Source organism: Peromyscus eremicus, chromosome 15 (genome assembly GCF_949786415.1).
Source record: "Peromyscus eremicus chromosome 15, PerEre_H2_v1, whole genome shotgun sequence".
In the NCBI taxonomy this organism is placed as follows: Eukaryota; Metazoa; Chordata; class Mammalia; order Rodentia; family Cricetidae; genus Peromyscus; species Peromyscus eremicus.
This window is the reverse complement of record NC_081431.1, coordinates 37497577-37518345: the sequence shown is the minus strand read 5'-3', so window position 1 is coordinate 37518345 and position 20769 is coordinate 37497577. Positions and strand designations below refer to the sequence as shown.

The window sequence follows — 20769 nt, the reverse complement described above, 5'->3', positions numbered from 1 at the left end:
TTAGGCAAATAATAAAATTTCAAAATGTTCTATCAGGATTGGTGTGACATTAGCTGGACCTGTCTATGTATGCAGTAATCTAAGGGAAGTGCAAATATTTCAAGTACTTATCAACTATCTGTGTTTCTGTAATTCTTCCCCTTGCCTCTCTAGGTGATCAGTTGTTTATTTTTCAAGCTAATTCCAGGAAATGGCACATGGGACTTGGCATTTCCACAGGGAGCAGGGGGATGAAGTGGAGAGCAGTTACATTATATTGTAAGCTCAGAATGCAAAATTTTATTCTAGAAGCTTAAGGAAAAAATTAAGAAGGATTAATTTCCAGATTCCCTAAATACAGTTGATTTTTGCCTGTAGATCTCCTTTATAACTGTGTAATTAATTATTCACCCAATGCCACAGCTCTGCTCCAAGCACACCCTGAAGAAGCAGCTGTTCCTCATGGAAAAGAAAAGCCTCCTGAGGGTTTGTTAGTCTCCTAAGAGTCAAGCTCTGTTCTGCTCTCACCTAGTCAGAACCTTCCAAACCTGTCCATTTCTTTCTTCTCTTTAAAGGTTACAGAAACATTCTTAAGTGGAAACGTTCTTATCAGTTTGATTTCTGGACACTTTCTATATAAAGAAACAACCCGCCGGGCGGTGGTGGCGCACGCCTTTAATCCCAGCACTCGGGAGGCAGAGCCAGGCGGATCTCTGTGAGTTCGAGGCCAGCCTGGGCTTCCAAGTGAGTCCCAGGAAAGGCGCAAAGCTACACAGAGAAACCCTGTCTCGAAAAACCAAAAAAAAAAAAAAAAAAAAAAAAAAAAAAAAAAGAAAAGAAACAACCCAGTTGTCCATCCAAGTAGAAGCCAAAGTCTTCTAGCATACTCTACCTGCTGTGTCTGTTGTCTCTGGATTGCTCTCACTTTGGGAACAGGGCTCTCTCTGGAGGAAGAGGACTGCTGTCTGGATCGGCTCCCATTCTGCACAGGTTCAGCCACTAGGGCTGCAGAGGCCACTGACACGCTCCCTGTGCTACGTAAGGAAGCACTGTGTGGCAGGGATGGGGGTGCTTTGGCTCGGGCACCTAACCCAGCCTGGTCCATTTTTCGGATTTGGGACTGCCCAGTACTGTTTTGTCGTGGCAGAGCAAGAGGTATGTGTCTGTCTGGTACAGTGTGCCGCCTGGAGAAGTCTTCACTGTGCGTGCTTCTTTTGGTGAAATCTTCCATGCTGCTATTGCTGGGTCCACTGAGTTTGAAGTCTTCACTATTGCTTTGGCTTCTAGAACTGGCAGTGCTTAGGTTCTCCAAACTAGAATCTACAGAGGCCTTTGGCATTGCTGGGACTGGGTTGTTGAGGTGATAGACAGGGTTCTGGAATGACAAGGGCTGGAGACTTCCTGGCTGGTTCAAGGCTGGGTGCAGGGGTCTTCTCACTTGAGGTGCACTCTGGGGAGTGCTCTGGGTTTCCCGAAGTTGTTTGATGCTAGCCACCTGGGTTATAGACAGCTGGCTTCCTGCAAGGCGCATAGGCACATCAAGCATGACAGATGCATGCTCCACCTGAGCAGCATGAGTGTCCTGGAGGTCCATGAGGGAGATGCTCCGACCATTAGGAAGGCTGCTTTCCTTTTCATCCTTTTCAGAGTAAGTCATGCTCTGGGAGGAGGCTTGCTGAACCAACAATAACGTTTTCCCTCTGAAATAGCTGTCTGTGTTCTCCTGGCTTGGAGATTTTAGTTTATGCAAATCACTGTGGAAAAGGAATGGCCCCTTAATTACTCTTGAAGCAAAGTCAACATAACTAATAGTTCCTCAGTTTGGGCATATGAACTCTTTCGAAGTTTCACAGCTCCAATATGGACGTTATATTTCTTTAGAAACTCTGATTTCATCACTATAATTCTTAGAATAAAATCTGGCATTACTAGTTTTCTCTCAAAGGTAGAAAATAACATACCTCCCACCACTGTCTCCAGTTATTAATGAGTTACAACACTCTCTGAAATATCCCAATCCATACTTAGTTCTGTCAAAACCTTCAGAGAATCTGTTCACTGTTAAAGGCATGAATTGTTCCAATTCAGAGCACAAAGTTAAAGGTTCAACATTTTATCCACCTATCCAGCAGACATAGACAACTCTAAAATGGTCTTAACTGAGGGTCTAGGGCAGTGGTTCTTAACTTGTGGGTCTTGAACACTTTGGAGGTTGCATATCAGATATCCTGCATATCAGATATTCCGATTCACAACAGTATCAAAACTGTAGTTATAAAGCAGCAAGGGAATTATTTTATGTTGGGGGCCACCATAACATGAGGAACTGTATTAAAGGGTCACAGCATTAGGAAGGTTTAGAACCACTGCTCTAGATCATATGAAAACATCAATTTTATAAAAGTCCTTCATCTTCCATGAAACATGACAGACAGATCTTTGTGTATATTTATACTATAAAATGCTACAGTATCATCCTGGAAAATAAGTAATACTGGCTGTTGTGCATTGTGATGAGCAACTGAATTTATCAAAGACAATTCTTTTCAGTTACTTATAACTTAGAAGTTGCAAACTTAAAAAAAATAAGATAAATAGGTTTCTGGCAAATCTAAACATTATCTGTTTGGGGAGCAGCACTCAAATCCTCTCTTTCATACCTGTCAGTGGGGTCTTCAAATATTTTCTGCAGCCCAGAGGAGAGGCTTCCACTGACATTCGGACTGGAGCTGTGCTCAGCAAAGCGTCTCAGCTGCTGCTGTATTGGTGTAGGGTTAGTCAGGGACTTGGTGATATCAGCAAGAACACGAGGGAGAGGCCCCAGTTTTGCCACAGTTGCCTGTAGGAAGGAATTTTCACCCTAATTGGACAATAAGCATTGTGACATCCACAACATATTGTTTTGGGGACAATGATGCCCATTGATGGAAGGATGTAGGTTGGAGGGAGGGTAGGTATTGCGTATGGGAGTGGCAAGTTCATAATGCATTGTTATGGAGCAGCAGAACCATGGCGTCGAGATGAATGGAGGAGGCGGAACAAGGTGCAGTAGACATTGAGGAAAGAAAGGAAATAGAAATTAGGATTATGCAAATAAAAATTAAAAGACATGCTCAAAACAAACAAACTATTGCCATTCCGACTAAAATATGCATGCAAAGCACACTAAGTCTTTGAGTGACTACCAGACCAAGATGGAGAGGGAAAGGGAAGAACCAACACCTTCTAACCAAAAGGAACTTCAGGACCAGATGACTGGCTAATGTGATGAAACTTCCAAAGAAAGGATTATGTGAGGAAAGCAATGCATGCCAACATACAGGAAGGTGCTGCACTCGGGGACCCGGAGAACTGCAGGATGTGCAGTTAGTTTACAGTACAATCTACTACCTCAGTCAATCTTGGGAACCTTGACTCACTGTCAACTGAATCTTTTGTTAAAAACCAAACCAAACCAAAAAATTCAGGTGATCTTTCTCTCTTATCAGATATGTCTAGATATACTCCTGGTTCCCATGAACAAAGACTAAAAATGAAGAAGTGTGTTCACACAGGAAAATCTGTTAAAAAAAGACTTTGATCATGAATAAACTAGACCGATTTCATAAAACAACTCTGTGTATCTTACTGATATAGCTATCTAACAAACAACTTTTAAAGCAATTGTTTTATCTAAATCATTTTTTTTCCTTATGGCATTCTTATCCTCATGGGTTCTCATAGAATCCCTCAATTACTGTGCAGTTTAAGATAACAGTCATGGTTACCTTTAGGTCTTCTTTATCTTCTCAATGATCAGTAGACTCTGTCTCTGTCTCTGTCTCTGTCTCTGTCTCTCTCTGTGTGTGTGTGCGTGTGTGTGTGTGTGTGTGTGTGTGTGTGTGTGTGTGTGTGTGTTGTGTATCTGGCAATCAAGCCTAAGGCCTTGTTCTTGCCAAGCAGGTGCTCTAGCACTTAGCTCCATGTTCCAGCTAATTAACACCCCTCCACTCTGCTTGAGTAGGTATAAATGTCATCTGAAGAATGCCTTTACTTGCTCAATAATGTTAAGTTAAAATTCACATGAGAATTTACTTTCCACTAACTTCAACTTAAGTATCCACATAGCATTTCTTAAAGTAAAGAAGTAGTTCTTGAGGATAAGGAATGGTTTATAGTTTTATAAACATTTTAAGTACCAGTGGACATACTGCCATTTATATTTTTCTAGAAAGTAAAATTTACTAAGGAGTTTATTACTATACATTCTTTATCAGATATAGCATTTTATAGATAAGAGGAAGATTTAAGAAAACAAGTAAATCCTTATCATGGAAAAATAACACTGATTACTGAACCATTTTCTACTACAGAATCTATTCCTCTTTGTAAAATCCAGAATGAAGAAAATGATTGGTATGCTTTACACTTAGTTATCAAAATGACATAAACTTCATTTGTCGTTAGAAAATAAATGATTATTTTTATTTTATTTTATTTTTTTTGGTTTTTGAAGACAGGGTTTCTCTGTGTAGCTTTGCGCCTTTCCTGGAACTCACTTGGTAGTCCAGGCTGGCCTTGAACTCACAGAGATCCATCTGCCTCTGCCTCCCGAGTGCTGGGATTAAAGGCGTGCGCTACCACCGCCCGGCTTATTTTTGTATTCTTAATTCACATTGGTAGATAAAGAAAATATCTGTAATTTTGGATCCTATGTGACTCTTAGTGCTAAAAATTATATCCAACTCTGACTTACACAGTGGGAAAAACAACTTCCCCATGGTGAAATTAACTTAAATATGATAAACAATATTTTATAAACCTGTGCTTTTTAAAAAAGATCTTGTCTTTAGAAATTACCAGATAAAGTTTCTTATATATGGCTAAAGATGCATATACTAATGTTTGATAATAGTTTCTAGGCAAGTTCTCATAAATACCTTTCTCTATAAGTTTACAGAAATATTTGAATAGCTCAGGTAATTATTCAAACATATATTAGTGATTCTGTGGCTCTCCAAGAATTCTGGTGTGCATCACCTACTTAATGATAACCATTTACTTTTAAGTGTCTAGAACAAAAGGTTGCTTTAACCAGCAGAAATGTAGTTTGTTATCATCCTGATGATCTCTAGAATCTGGACACTAAGGTTTTGTATTTCCCATTTCCCACTACCACCTCCCTCCTACTTTACCTTATCAAGTTGGGAAACTACTTCCCATAGTAAGGAATGCAAAACTGACAGCTCTCTGCCCAGATCAATGTAACCATCAAAGCCTGGGGTGTTTGAGATGGTGTCTGGATTAGAGATCTCCAAAAGGAACCGCTTCATTCCACCCCATTCATGTTCTAAAAAATCATTCATGAATGCCATGTATTCCTCTTTGTTACCAAACCTGAGTTAGGTGAGAAAATAAGAAAGAACACAGATCAAGAAAAGATATGTTAACATTTTGACTTACAAAGAAGTATCATTTCTTTTTATTTTGTGATAAGGATTTTGTTTCTTTAAGTTGTAACTGCTAAAATATTCTTTCTTAATATTACTTTAACTCATGTTGAAAAACTCAAAAGTAGAGACAAAAATTCCTCTTTTGGTCTTCAAAATCCTCATATAATATAGCCATTAGTTATCTACTAAATGCCCATCAAGATAACCATCAATTTTACTATTATTTTTTCAGTTTCCAAATATATTCCATAGTAGTCTCTTTCTTACCCATGGTTCATACTGAAAGACCTCCGATGGATGCCTGAAACTGCAGATATCATGGAACTATCTATATTTTGCCCTTTAATGCACCCTTTAAAACAAAAACATACAAACTTAAAAGGACTTTACAGTCTCTTAGGACATTCAAATTGCCAGGATAACAATTTCTGCTTGGGGGGGGGCACTATTACTAAGTAATATAAGGTTATTTGAATGTAAGTATTATGATTCTTCAGTAATTAATCTGAAAACCAAGAGCCTATTAACATACACTGGCATGCACTACATGGATACAAGGAACAAATGGATGTTTGATATCCTGGGTGGGACTGAGCTACACATCACAAGATGTCTCCTACTCACAATAGTTTAAAGATTGCATTTAATATATTTGGACCACAGTTGATCACGGGTAACTAAAACCATGAGCTGCAATCCTTGCACAGGGGAGACTGTATGGGAGGGGGCTTTTTCTAAGTCTCTGTTCATGATCTTTATTTCATCGGAGAAGAAATTTCTGTCCATCTGTTTTTTTATCTATCCTACTTTAAGTCTATAAAACCTACCCCAACAGAACCTACACGTAATTTTATCAGAAATAACCCAAATATGGGCAAATCTTTCTGTGTTGGCTTAGGTATAAGATCCATAAAATTCAAACAGTGAACTTCAAAAAATTCTATTAATTTTGGTTGGAGAGATGGTTCAGCAATTAAGAGATTGAGAGCACTAGTTGAGGACCTGGGTTCTATTCCCAGCACCTACACGGTTGTTCACAGCTGTCTTTAACTCCAGTCCAGAAAATTCGGTGCCCTCTTCTGGCCTCTGCAGGCACCACACATGCATGTGGTACACAGGCACACACACCAGTGGAACACCCATACATATGAAAATAAATAAAATTTACAAAATAATATATGAGAAGACAATCTGCTTCACTGACACTTTTTCTTCCATACACTGTTGGAAGAAGCTTGTCTGTCTCAATATTAAATATACCTGTGATCAATTTTGTAAAGTGAATTTTTTCCTGGTCCATCTGTCCTTCCTTCCTTTCCTTTTTTTTTGAGGCAGTATCACTGGCTGGCCGGCCTAAACTTGCTATGTAGACTAGACTGGCCTTGGACTCACAGAGATCCACCTGCTTCTACTTCCTGCGTGCAGGGATTGAAGGTGTGAGCCATTGTTCTTGGCTTCCTAACTTCCTTTTGAAAATAAATTTAAGCTTACAGAAAAGTTGAAAGAATATATAATGAACACCCATATGCTTTTCATCTATCAACCAACTGGTAACCTTTTTTTTTTTTTGCTTGCCAGGTTTGCTTTCATTCTCTACAGATACATATACTTTTTTATCTAGAGCCATTTTAAACTAAATTACAGATACTTCAGTGTCATTTTTTTCAGAATAATGAGTATCTCTTATAGAAAGCAATGCTTTTTCACATTAAAAATTTTAAAACATTATTCATCAATCATCTCACATATAGTTCTTAACTAAATTCTACTGTTTTTGCCAAATAATAAAAAATTATTTTGAATTATATATGTATGTATGTGCATGTGAGTGTGGGTACCCCTTGAAGCCAGAGGTGTTGGATTTCCTTGGAACTAGACTGACAGGCAGTTGTGAGTGTTAAGAACCAACTCAGGTCCTCTGCAATAGTCGTAAGTGATCTTAACTGCGGAGCTATCTTCCTAGTCCCCAAACAACTAAAACAACCTTTATATTTGTTTATTTTGCATGTGTGTGGTGGTGGTGCTTGCACACCATGGTGCACATGTGGAGGTCAAAGGCCAACTTGTGAGAGCTGCTTCTTTCCTTCCACCATGTGGGTTTGGAGTGCTAAACTCAAGCCATCAGGCTTGACAGACAGTGTTCTTACTTGATGAATCATCCTGGTGGACCCCCAAATAATTTTTACAGATTGCTTTTCTAACTTAAGATACCAATAAATTTCAAGTACTGCATTTGGTCTCTTCTGATTGTCTATAGTACCCTTCCATCTTCTGCATTTTTCTTAATACCACCTGTTAGAAAGTGGCCATCCTATTTACAATAGATGATGTAACCACAGTATTTGCCTATTTTCACAACACTTCTTTGCTTGATGGATGCTTGGGATTGAACCCAGGGCCTTGTCATGTGATGTAAGCATACTACCAGCCTTTTCTCAACACTCTCATACCTGTATTGTTTTTTCATATTACTAAAATAATAGCATATGTATCATTTGTCATTCTATCTTTAATTAATATTTTAATTTAGCTATCACCATTTTCATATTATTGAATATCTTTTATAAACATTATTTTCAGTTGTTATAAAGATTTCATTAAATGTTTGTACCAGATTTTATTTAATATTTGTTTCCATTTTAAAATTTTTCTTGACAATGCAATAAAATCTAATAGGAGTAGGAATGCGGCTCCCAGCCTCATTCAAGAGCTCATGCATTTTTAAAAAGTCAGGTGTTTTAAAAAGGGTTAGGGTAGTTTCACCTACTTGGCAAAGTTGGCCAGGTTCTGAATGACCTTGGCAATAAGAGTTAGAGTCCGAGATGTGCGGTCATCAGGATACTCCTGCATCAGGCTGAAGAGGCTGGGAGACATGATGGCTGGGCAGAGGAAGCGGAGAAACAGTGAGGCACTAATGAGCCGCTCACTGATGTCTTGCTTGCCTCGGGTCAGGCACTGCTGCTTCCATGATGCAAACACTTCTTTCAACTCGCGAGGGAAAACACTACAGAAGGGAAAAACACACACAAAAGAAACACCATAATCTCTAAATAGAAAGTGTCCTAACCTGAGGAAGTGGCCTACTCTGAGCCAGTGTGCTTCTGTTCCAGAGAGGAGGAGGAGGCCCTATTAGACATCCAGGGATGGGGGTCAGCCTGATTCATGGCCGACAGGAGGTGGAAAAGTCACAGAAGGCTAGGTGGAGATTAGAAACTGAAAGTTACAAAGTTTTGGATTAGTACAAATTTAGTTTAGCTAGGTGGGAAAACAGCACGAGGCTCCTCACTAAACTATCTGGTTTAACACAGCTTACCATAATACCCCTAAAGGCTGTTCATGAAAAAATCTTCCCAAACTCACCATTTGTTTGTGGTAGAGAAAAGATCAAAATTTATGAACACATCTGTTCCATTCTAGCAAATATTTTAAAAAGTAAAAAACAAAACAAGACAAGCCCATCCGACAAATCCAACCTCTACTAGTAGGTATTAGAAAGTACAGCTCTAATAGCTGGAAAGGGTTATTTAAAGAGGCAGTTCAGAAGTCCTGCTTACAATGGACTAAGGGAGGGGAATCTTGTCATTTCCTTCAAGTCTTTTCTTTGTGGTGATGTTCATAGGGAAAAAGCAGGTTCCTTGGCAAGGACACAAGCTCACCAGTATGAGTTGATGATCTTGCAGAAAGCCAACTCACAGCACATTTTCAGGTTGCTCTGGTGGTCTATCAGTTCACTAGAAGAACACTTGCTGGGATCCACTTCACAGTTCTCATCTGATTCATACAAGGCTTTGATGAACTCCCCTAATCAAAGAGAAAAGGTGACAAGTGCTATAATGAAACTCTGCTTTCCTAAACAGAATAAGAAACAATTGAGCATTCTTTAGACTTTTCTTTCCTCAGACCTAGTGAGAAACCATGAAGCACTGCTTTAGAACCCAATAGTTACCTCCTCCCATGCACTATATTTATTCTCTTTATCCTGGAAGCAAAATAGAACCAATCACCAACATCATCAATATTTATAAAAATAGCAATGATTTGAGTTAAAAATATAGTATCTTTTATTGGAAACCCCAAATATATTTAATTATCATGAACTTGTTAAAGGGTTCTCCCACTAATGTAAGTAATCTCATTATTCCAGGAAAACAACAACAAAAAACAAAACAAAACAAAAACCAAACAACAACCCGAGCTTGATTGAACAGGTAACCCAACTAAGGTTTTAGGAGTAATGTTGGTGTCAAACACAGATGTAAACAAGGCTCTTCAGGTCTATCGTTAGCACTAGGGACAGCAATTTAACCTTCCACACAAAACTGCAGCATTTTTCTTCATATATATACACTTTACATGCTTTTCCACAGACATTGGCCAGATAGCCTATCTATAAAGATCTGCTTACTACTCTTTGGAATCACTGTATCTGTTTACCTCTGCAAGGCACACTACTTCAATGTCTTCTGACAGTCCATGGTTTATACTCTGGTGCATATTTGTTCACATGCACTTCTCACTTGTAAGATAAACCTTTGGAAGTTAGGAACTAGGTTTTAATCACGTTCAAATTCATACCCCCTTAAATAACTCTCAAAAAGCAGGATAAGAGCTTACTAAATTTTTATAAGAGATGGAAGTACATAGTCTTGTTTTCTTACAGGCCTCTCTTCATTAAAGAGGAGTGGACCTTTTAAAAGATCCTTCTCAATCTGTGGATGTGACTTGAGGTTCAGGTTAGTCATAAGAGGGCTTTGAAGAACAGTAATTTCTACAAGAAAAAAATACCAGGAGCAAAATGAAACATATTTTCTGTCAAAATGATTACTACCGAGGTAAAGGAAAGCTTTTAAAAATAGCTATTACAGAGTATGGGAAACATATTTAGAAGAAACATTCTTGGGGAACAGGAAGCAAAGTGGTATACACACATGGGGGGTGGGGGTGGGGGAATGAACATGCATTACAGTATTAAAAGAGGGCTATGATCAAGCCCTGGATCCCTCACCTAACTAAGGGGCCTTGAAACATCACTTAATTAACCTGAGCTTTAGCTGCTTTATTAGTATGAGACCTGTCTTGCAGAACTGTGGTATTAAGAAGCAAGCAAACAAACAAACAAAAAAACCCAAAACAAAAACAAAAAAAAACCAAACCAAAACCAAAACCAAATGTAATATCTTCTTGGCACTTAGTTGGGCTCCATATAGAAAGCACTATTATGTACAAAATATGCTACTTTAAAATAGTTTTTAGTCAAGAAAAATCACCAAACTGTTAAGTTTAAAAACTGTTAAGGATCCCCACAAGACAGTATTCACTCCATGTTTCCACATAATCTATTTCATTTAAAGGATACATAACTATAAAATTCAAAACTATCAGCATCAAATATTTTAGTAATAGTTGGCCAAACTGTACATCTGTAACATTCTGTTAAGGGTGTTCATTTGGGTCACAGCTATTCTAAGAAAATAAAATAATATAAACATTAACTATTTTTCTTTCATTCTTCAAGTAAACGGCCCAAGAAATTACTTAGGATCCAGACAAAAATTGTATGTGGTACCAGCACTATGAGATACCACATAAATTTTTGTTAAAATTTTCTATTAAAATTTGTTTTCATTTTTGGAATTATAACCCATGTCTGATAATGTGTAGTATGCTAAAATGAGGATGAAGCTTTTACAGGTTCGTACCTAAAAAAGGTACTTACTTAAAAATTATTTGTTTGCTCCTTTGCCTTTGAAAAGAAAAAGGGCTAAAAGGGGCAATCACCGAGTTTAAATAGTTAGTGTGTACTCAGAATGTTTTATCCTGGTTTCTTCTTTGAATTGTAAAAACTATTTTATTTGTGTCTGCATGAATATAAACACGCAGGTGAGCAGATGAGTATGCCTTTGCACATGGAGACCAGAAGAGTGTCAGATCCCTGGAGCTGGAGTTGCAGGTGTTTGCAGACACTCAGCTTGTTATGTGGGTACTGTTATCCAAACTCAGGTCTTCATGATTATGCAGCAAACAAGCTCTCTTAACCGCTTAGCCATCTTCCACCCTCTTCTTTGAAAACAGTTTTTAAATTAAAAAAAATTTTAGATTTATTTTATGTGTATGTGTCTGTATGTGTACCACCCAAGCACCCGGTGTCAGTGGCATCAAATTCATTGCAACTGGTTGTGAGTCACTATGTAGGTGCTGGGAACCCAACCTGGGTTCTCTGCAAGAGCAGTTAAGTGCTCTTACCCACCTAGCCCATCTCTCCAACTCCCTAGCCCCCACCTTTTTAGGAAAGGTCTCATGTACACCAGACTGACTGCAAACTCATTAAATAGTCCCGCCTTTACCTTGGAACTGATGGAATGCAAGCATGTACCACCATGCTCAGTTCTACTATGTGTTGTCTGTGCTAATCACTAAATCGTTACTATCATCAACATTTCATGTGTAGGTTTAAGTTAACAGATGTTGACATATCACAGCTGAAAGGCATTTGCCTCCAACACCAGCCTGGAAATTATACCTTCTGAGTGACTTATGTTTCACAGATGGTATTTCTTCCTTGTCACAAGACAACAACAAAAAATTGACTTTAATCAGACAGGTAAAGGGAGCTAACAGATGAAAGACTTAAGTTTAAATAAAGCAGATTTTCTTCAGTAGAGAGTAATGCTTTCATTAAGATCAAGACAGGCTAAGAAGCTGGCTGACACTGTACATTATGACTGGCAACTTTCTTTGAGGATGGGTGGGTATTAAACTCATGGCCTTATGTATGTCAAGAAAGTGCTCTACAAACAAACGACATAAATAGCATTTCTTTTTTTCTTTTTGCTTAAAGTGTATTTCATACAACAAAACTTCAATGGGAAGAAGACAGTCCAATCTCAGTACTGAGAATCTTATGAGTTGTTTTCATGCTCTTGGAAGCTGCAGCCATTTTCTTTACCCTAACCCATGCTCTTAGGTTACAGAAATGTTAACAGAGATCTTTGAGAGGTTATCTGAATTGTTTCCCATGCTCAATGAATTAATTTTCATGCCTTACTGAGCTCATCAGATATTTAATTATTCACTACTGTATCAAAGGACGTGGTATCCATTTGTCATTTTGGAGGTTTAATTCAGAAATCCCATTACGAAAATATATCTTTAGAATATGAATCTTCTCACATTCATGTTCACAGAATGGAGAACACTGTTAGAGATGCTTCACTGTTGCCTTTTAGAGGACAACATAAATCATTAAAGCAAACTATGACATAATTTATAACTATAGCAAATGCCTAGGTAAATGAGATTAATAGTATCTCTCCTAATGTCAATGAAAATCAACTGTTTTCTCATAATTCTTATTAGATTTTACATTAAAGCAATTGAGTAGATTTGAGGATAAACAGAAGTGAAAAAACAACTCTTGTTCAGAGTAAAAATTAACTGTGACTACAGCATGTCTGCTTCATGTAAAGACAGCCCTATTTCTCAACCATTCAGTTACTACTTTTTAACCTCTTATAATTCCTTTCCTCTTTAAAAAAAAAAAATTCACATTTTTTTTTCCCCCCTCAAGACAAGGTATCTCCATGTAGCCCTGGCTGTCCTGGAATTTGCTCTGTAGACCAGGTTGTCCTCGAACTCACAGAGATATGCCTGCCTCTGCCTCTGGAGTGCTGGGATTAAAGGTGTGCACCACCACTGCCCAGCTCCTTTCCTCTTGATACACCAGTCTGAAGCATCACAAGTAATATTTAAACTGTGAAATAATTCGACAACTATTTTTTCTTACCATTTGATTTTTTTTTTTTTTTTTTGGTCAAAGGTAGTATTGGGTTAGTAGGATGGTTCAGTGGGCAAAAGGGCTTTCTCCAATGCCTGATGACTTGAATTGGATTCCTGGCCCCCACATAGTGGAAGGAGAGAACCAACTACAAGTTGTATTTGTTCTCTGTCTCTGTGTCTGTCTGTCTGTCTGTCTCTCTCTCTCTCTCTCACACACACATACACACACATACACACATGTGTAAATAAACAAACCATCTAAGAATAAAAAACGGTAGCCTTGGGCATCATGAATGCTTAAAACTGTATGCTACCACTAAGCTGTAGCTTTGGCTTTTGACCCTCCCCGCCCCGCAACATCTGACCAATTTGTTACTTTTAAAGACTCTTTAGTTTTGACTGGATTCAGAAGTAGATGCTCTCAGCAAGGATAGCCTACATCTCTTGGCAATCTGTTTCTGTAGCTTTTCTTTGGCTTTTTTGATTATCTGGGCCAAAAGTTTAGTATATTTGCAGCCTCCTCCTCATTTTCCTTAGCGTGTTGTTTCTTCAGAACACTTGCAGGACTCGTGGCATAACAAGAGGCTGAATCTTGGGGGCTTATCGCTTTCTTCGTTTAAGAGCTTTCTTGACAACATATAGGTGGACATCATCTTTACGGAGCTGAAAGGTTTGTTTCAACTAATTCTGCTAGTTTTCTTTTGGGCTCCAATCGCTGAGGCACAGTAGTGTCTATCAGTCCAGAAATATCCTTTTCTCCTTTTTTTTTTTTTTTTTTTTAAAAAAAACAAACAAAAAAACAAAAAGCAATAACCAAGTTGAGAACACTCAGCTTGGCAATCACAATGCATCCAAAAATAGACTTGCTCTTCCTCTCTCTGGTTATCCTTGGTCTATCACAAGAATATCCCTACTCACCAGATGTGGGTCAAGTTACTCTGCTTCATGGGAAAACCTTGTTCATTATTCCCTCCATTGATTCAGACCTTATAACCCTTCCACTCTTCACCCAGAACATCAGCAGGAACATCTGTATCCATGCACTTCTCATAGAAAGTATAAAGCTTGCATTCATCATCCACTCAATGTTTTCAGAGGACATACTCAAGCTCATCCTGATGCAGCCGACTACCTAGGAGGTACTATGAAAAAGATAATTTCTCTGATTCTTTTACTTTTTTTTTTTTTTTTGGTATTCAAGGCTGCGTTTCCTAGTTTTGTTTCTTTTTTGCATTTTCTCTGATCATTTTTCTTGATTCCTCATCTCCCTTTTACTCTCAGCAAAGATGCACCATGAAATGTATTTTTGGCTCTATTCTCTTTTTGTTTTGGTAATTTCTTAGCTTCATTTAACTCCTCTATATGAGTTAGTACCAGAGTTCTCACACCTGTCTAGACATATGTTCTAATTTGCATTCCCACCTCTACTCCCCCTAAATTCCTATCAGAACTTCAAGTGAATATATATAAGGTAACATATAACTTCCCCCCCTTCAAGCCTACTACTTCCATGATTTCTGTTATGTTTCTTCTAAGAATGTTATCAAGGGGCTGGAGAGATGGCTCAACAGTTAAGAGCCTGTACTGCTCTTGCAGAAGACCTGAGTTTGGTTCCCAGCATTCACATCTGGCAGGCAATAACTGCCTATTAACTTAAGCTCCGTGGGTACCTGCATTCATGTGCACATACCCACAGACAGACATACATGATTATAAATAAAGTAAATCCTAAAAAAAGAATCAGTCACTTAGAAGAAAGTCTACAAATTCTCTACAATATTTAATCTTCCTTTCCTACAAACTGAACAAGTTGCCAAGTCAGCTCAACTTCAATGTTTTTCTTATCCTTCTTTTTCACTAGTCTACTCCCAAAGATTGTCTAGTAAGTCGTATTATTTCTTCCTCTCCTGCTACAATGGCTTTTTTTTTGTTTTCAAGATTTATTCATTAAATTTTTTTTATGTGTATGAATGTATTTTTATGTATTTATGTCTGTGTACCACAAGCAATGCAGTGCACAAAGAAGCCAGGAGAGAGCATCAGATCTCCTGAAACTAGAGTTACAGAAAGTTTGTAGGTGCTGGGGACTGAACCCAGGTCCTCTCCAAGAGCATCAGTTGTTCTTAACCAATAAGCCATCTCTTCAGCTCCTAAATGGCTTCTTCTTATTATTTTTTCTTAAAAAATTCATTCTCATCATTCTCTTAAAATTATCCTACTGAGAAATTTTGGTAGCTTTTAAATGATTAGTGTAAAATCTAAATCCTCAGCCAGGACCTCAAATTTTGGTTCTAATTATTGCCAATCTTTGCTGTTATTCAACGTGCCTCTTTGATGTTTTTCTTTGTTCTTTTCTTTTTGAAACAGGGTTTCTTTGGCTGTCCTAGAAATCACTCTGTAGACCAAGCTGGCCTCGGACTCACAGAGATTCACCTGCCTCTGCCTCTGAGTACTGGGATTAAAGGTGTGTACCACCACCGCCTGACTCTTTCATGTCCTTTTACTATTATTATTTCATATATTGTGTGTGTGTGTGTGTGTGTGTGTGTGTGTGTGTGTGTGTGTGTGTGTGTTTGTGTATGAGCATGCCTATGGTACATGTGTGGAGGTCAGAGAACAACTTGTCGGAGTCGGTTCACCGCTTCCACCATATGGGTTCTGGGACTGAATTTGGGTCACCAGGGTTGGTGGCAAGTGCTTTTACCCATGGTCTACCTTCATGTCCTTTTTCTACTGAGAGGTATATTGCATACTCACCTGACTTTTTCCCTTCACTTCTGTGCCTTTTAATTCATGTCTCATTCTTTTTTCTTTCATGCTGATCCCTAATTACCCTTACAATGTTTGTTTTAACCCTTCAACCTTTACTGTACTCACACAATAGAAGTATATTCACACAAGAAATTTAAAAATTCTGTTGAGCTGGAATCATTAAAAAAATTCTCTGCAAAAACACAGGATTTCTCTTTTGGTTAAAGAGACAACCCTATCTTATTTCCTCACATTATAAACTCCTTGTGAACAAAAACCTCTATAGTCATTCAGCATACCTTATTACTGCATACACTTGATGGTTACACGTGACTGGTAAGCACTAGAAGTACAACTAGAACAAATTGAAATGTGGGATAAATATAAAATATATACTGAATTTCAGAGTATGGAAAATGAATACCTCATTAATTATTCCCATAGTGATCAGTTGTTAATATTTGAATACACTGGGTTAAATAAAGTTTGCCATTAATTTCAGTGGTTTCTCTTATTCTTTTTACACTGTGACGACTTAAAGTTGAAGTTACTCATTAAACATATACCGTCACATATATGTGACTAGCATTGTGTTTGTACAGTACAGTGCTGTATTACACTCTGTGAAGTGCCAGGAGGATGAAGAGACAGGAAATTGCTGGGCATGTGACTCATGTCTATAATCCTAGCACTGGGAGGCAGAGGCAGGAGGACTGCTATGAAAACAAGGTCAGCTTAGGCTAGCTAGCACAGACAGACAGTCCACCCCTAAACCACCATTTTCTTCAAGGAATTCACACGCACTTAATTATCCTATCACTTTATTATACTGTGCGTCTAACACATTGCCTTACTCTAGCAGCTAAAGGCTTAATGAATAACCAAATTTGGATCTTTGAGTGGCTTAGTCATCAACAACTAATGATTGGGTTAAAAATTAGTTACTAGGGGCTGGAGAGATGGCTCAGAGGTTAAGAGCACCGATTGCTCTTCAAGAGGTCCTGAGTTCAATTCCCAGCACCCACATGGTGGCTTACAACCATCTGTAATAAGATCTGGCAACCTCTTCTGTGTACGTAATAAATAAATAAATCTTTAAAAAAAAATTAGTTACTAGTTAGAGACCTTAAACGGAAGTATAGAACTGTAGGAACTATCAAGTATTTCTTCATTTCTGATGAGAGTTTTGTATGCATGGTAATAAATGGTAGGACAGCCTTTTAGACTGAGGTAATACAGCCATATTATGGTATAAATACCCAATACTTTAGGGAAAATAGGACACCTAAGTTCTAGAGGTGAAATCCATCAATATTATTATACACCCTGGGATCAGAAATGCAGAGATTTGGGGTGGCTATATACACTGATGAGTTTTCTATTTTCATACACATTATAATACACAAGTGTGGTTACTCTACTGGTAAGTACTACAGAGACAGTACAGTTGAAATCTAAATCACTCAGGTCAGATGAATGAAATGCATGCAGAATTTGAATTTAACTTCGTTGTCCTAGGAGGTAAAAGAAGTTAAACTGAAAGAGAAAGAAGATAGACATCTTCCTTTTCCATACCCAGTGCATCATGGAGGTACTGTTGTCCTACCAACTTGAGGTATTCCTCAATGGATTTAGTGGCAATGGTGTTTTCTCTGAAGATCAAGACATCATGCTCTCCACAACGATCCACCTCAGACATCACCAAGTCAGTCAGAAAATCCTGGCAGAAGAATGTTCGTCAGAAAGAAAGCAACCGAGTAAGAACTATACATTAGAAGAGACTGCCAAAATAGCAGATATCCTTGGAACGTTGCTTTAAACTAAGCCACCAAGTTCCTTGGAAAGGAAAAAGGCAATCAGGATAAAAATCTTACATATTGCCAGCTCTAAATTTAATTTCTGAATTCCTTCAGAGATTTTCTAATGCACTGTTGAAAAAGATCATTAATTCTGAATGCATCTGCAAATCTCTCTTTTTCCGACCTTACTCAGTACTGTTTTCTCTGCTCCAGTTCCCACATGATGCTCTCTTTTCTTTTTTACATCCTTTAGTCCACACAGCCCATCCACAGTTAGTGTTCTCCACTCACCACGACAATCTTCTGCAAATGCTGTTCTCAGTTCTGTGCCCTAACCTCCACTCCCATTATTGTAAAACTAATTTTTGGGAACCTTTAGATCTCAGTTCACACACTGCTTCCTCCATGAAGCCCTTTTGGATCAAGATTGCCCTAGAGCCTCACTTGCCAGTTCCCCTTGCTCCACACCTCCACAGTATTATTTATCTTTGTACCCTCTGCACTTCTCACTGTAATCACAGATTTACTTTTGTAACTGTTTAGTATGGTTTCTCCAGAAGACCGAAAGCCCCTAAAGACAGTGTTATATTGTTCAACATGTCCAGGGAAGACACACTTTCAGCACTAAACAGTGTCTGGCACACTTTAGATGTTATTTTATGGAATAACCCAGTGTTCATTTCCATTCAGATGAAAGATGCCATAAAATAGGTGCCAACTAACTGTACAAGACCCCTCGTGTTCCCACTTCAGATACAGATTTTATTCCATGAAGACTTACAGTCAGCACATTTCTTGATTATCTCCTTCTGTACCACTGGGATACAGTTAGCAGTTAATCTTAAAATACAACCTTTAATACTCCAGAAAAACTTCAGCTAGGCATAATGTTGCACACCTGTATCATACCTTTAAGTCTGGGATTTGGGAGGCTAAGGCAGGAGGATCTCACCTTTGAGGCTAGAATGGCCAATATGGTGAGACCATGTTTCAAAAAGAAAACAATAACAACAGAATTTGAACATGCTGTGGGGTTATCCTAGCAACTGCAACCATAGTATCTACCTTCATGAAAAGTAACTAGAAATAAATATTTGCTAGTTCCTCCATTTTACTTTAGTTAAAAAAATGTCCATATCTTATAGAACTGCTAATCGGCTTTCTTCACTTAACCTTAATTTCCTTTTTCTTTTCTGAAAACGTTCTAAGCTGGATTTTCACAGTATCTACCGGTATCCACAGCTTCATTTTCTTGTACATGGTAAGGAAAGACTTTCAGGTAACACACTCCTTTTTGACTTACCTTGGCTCTGCCAGTACTCTGAAGAATGTGTACTAAGGCACAAGCCAACTCCTCTTTATTCCTCACACTAATTACTGGCTCAAGAACTGAACACAGCATGGTGTAGTTGCTGGTGATGAATTCTGCAAATTCTTTGTATTGCTCCATAGGCAGAATGGTGATAGTTTGGAAACGTGACTTAATCCGAATAGAAGGTCCTCCTGTCTTTCCTTTGTTGGGTGTGGGTGTACTCACTGGGTACCATTTTTCTACAAACTGGCGACCAGTCACACTGGCAGTGGGGATGTTGACTAGCCCTACATAATTATTCTTGTCCTTTTTTTTCTTTTTTTCCACATCCTTATAAATGTGAACTGTGATGCTATGGAGAGGTGGAAGGCTATAGAACTCAAAATGTTCACCCCAGAAAATATTGTCTGCTTTGGTCTTGCTGGTTGTACGAGCAAAGAGGGTATCATCAAGGCACAGTTCGCAGAAATATTTTTTTTTAGGGGCAAGGTCCTTGGCTTCAATGATCCATAAACGGAGGACATTTTCAGCTCGCCGACAATTGTCCTATAAAGACAGCAAATTTGAATTTGAGATCTGACATACCAGAAAGAGAGTATTTTGTTCTTAAAGTAATGCTGATTATTAACGTTCCTCTATTAAGAGCAGTCAACATAGTAAAAAGAATTGCTATTGTTCTGAACCACAGAACTCTAAAGAATAATCTTGTACTGGTTCAGTGGGTAGATGCACCCACTGCCAAGCCCGATGACCTGAATTTGATCCCAGGACACACACTGTGGAAGGAAAAGAGTCAACTCCTGCAAATTGTCCTCTCACTTTCACACATGCACTGTGCTGACACACATACATAGAAATAAATGTAATTAAAAATATTTTTAAAAATACTCTTACAAAGATGGGCAGTGGTGGTACAAGCCCTTAGCCCAGGACTTGGGGAGCAGAGGGATGCAAATCTCTGAGTTGGAGGCCAGTCTGGTCTACATAGTGAGTTCCAGGATAGCCAGGGCAACACAGAGAAACTCAGTCTTGGAAAAAACAAAACAAAACATCTTACAGAACCACATATTTTGTTTTACTTGGGTTAAAAATATCATCATGTACCAGTATGTTCCCTACAGCCATCTATATGAGGCTGGACTCATTTCTAAAACTAAAAAAGGTAAGTTGCTAATACACTTGCTTTCTAGTACGACTTTATCATATATGAACTTCTGGCTGGGCATGTCACTTAGCTTTTTGAGTCTCTATTCCCATGGCAAAATGACAATAATATTGTCTTCAGTAAGATAATTTTCATTGTAAAATGTCCTAACATGTACACAGGATTTTCAAACTGTCAAACCCTAAGCCAGATGTGGTAGCAATTGCTTATAATCCCAGCCCAGGGATTTGTGAGGCTGGGATAAAAAAGTTTGCAAGTTCAAGGCCAGCCCTGGTTACATAGTGAGATACTGTCTCAACAACAACAAATTATTAAGATCTATAAAATTAATATATTACTACATTTGTCTTCTATCAACTTGATGCTTACAAGTGATACATTTTTTAAAAAAACTTCGGTTGAATTTGTTCTGACAATTTCACACATGTCTAACATGCATTCTGATTGCCATAACCCACCTTCTTTAATCTCCTTCCCACCCTCATTCCTCTCCTTTCTTCAAGTTCCTTTCTTACACATACCCGCCTTTCTGAGACCCATTGAGTTTAATCAAGA

The 20769-nt window shown here is 38.3% G+C and overlaps 1 protein-coding gene across 2 annotated transcripts in view; it reads right to left on the bottom strand.

The window, feature by feature from the left end:
- The window catches only part of Rasal2 (RAS protein activator like 2), a 300128-nt gene that overhangs the window by 17460 nt on the left and 261899 nt on the right, over positions 1 to 20769 (bottom strand). Inside the window, exons 8-14 of one of the 2 annotated variants that reach the window (XM_059280774.1) lie at positions 19041 to 19595; positions 17514 to 17658; positions 9068 to 9212; positions 8179 to 8415; positions 5154 to 5355; positions 2640 to 2839; positions 872 to 1733 (exon numbers count right to left, since the gene is read on the bottom strand). In XM_059280774.1, coding sequence (XP_059136757.1) covers positions 872 to 1733; positions 2640 to 2839; positions 5154 to 5355; positions 8179 to 8415; positions 9068 to 9212; positions 17514 to 17658; positions 19041 to 19595 — 2346 coding nt within the window. The remainder of the gene's footprint in view (positions 1 to 871; positions 1734 to 2639; positions 2840 to 5153; positions 5356 to 8178; positions 8416 to 9067; positions 9213 to 17513; positions 17659 to 19040; positions 19596 to 20769) is intronic. The other variant, XM_059280775.1, reaches the window with a different exon arrangement.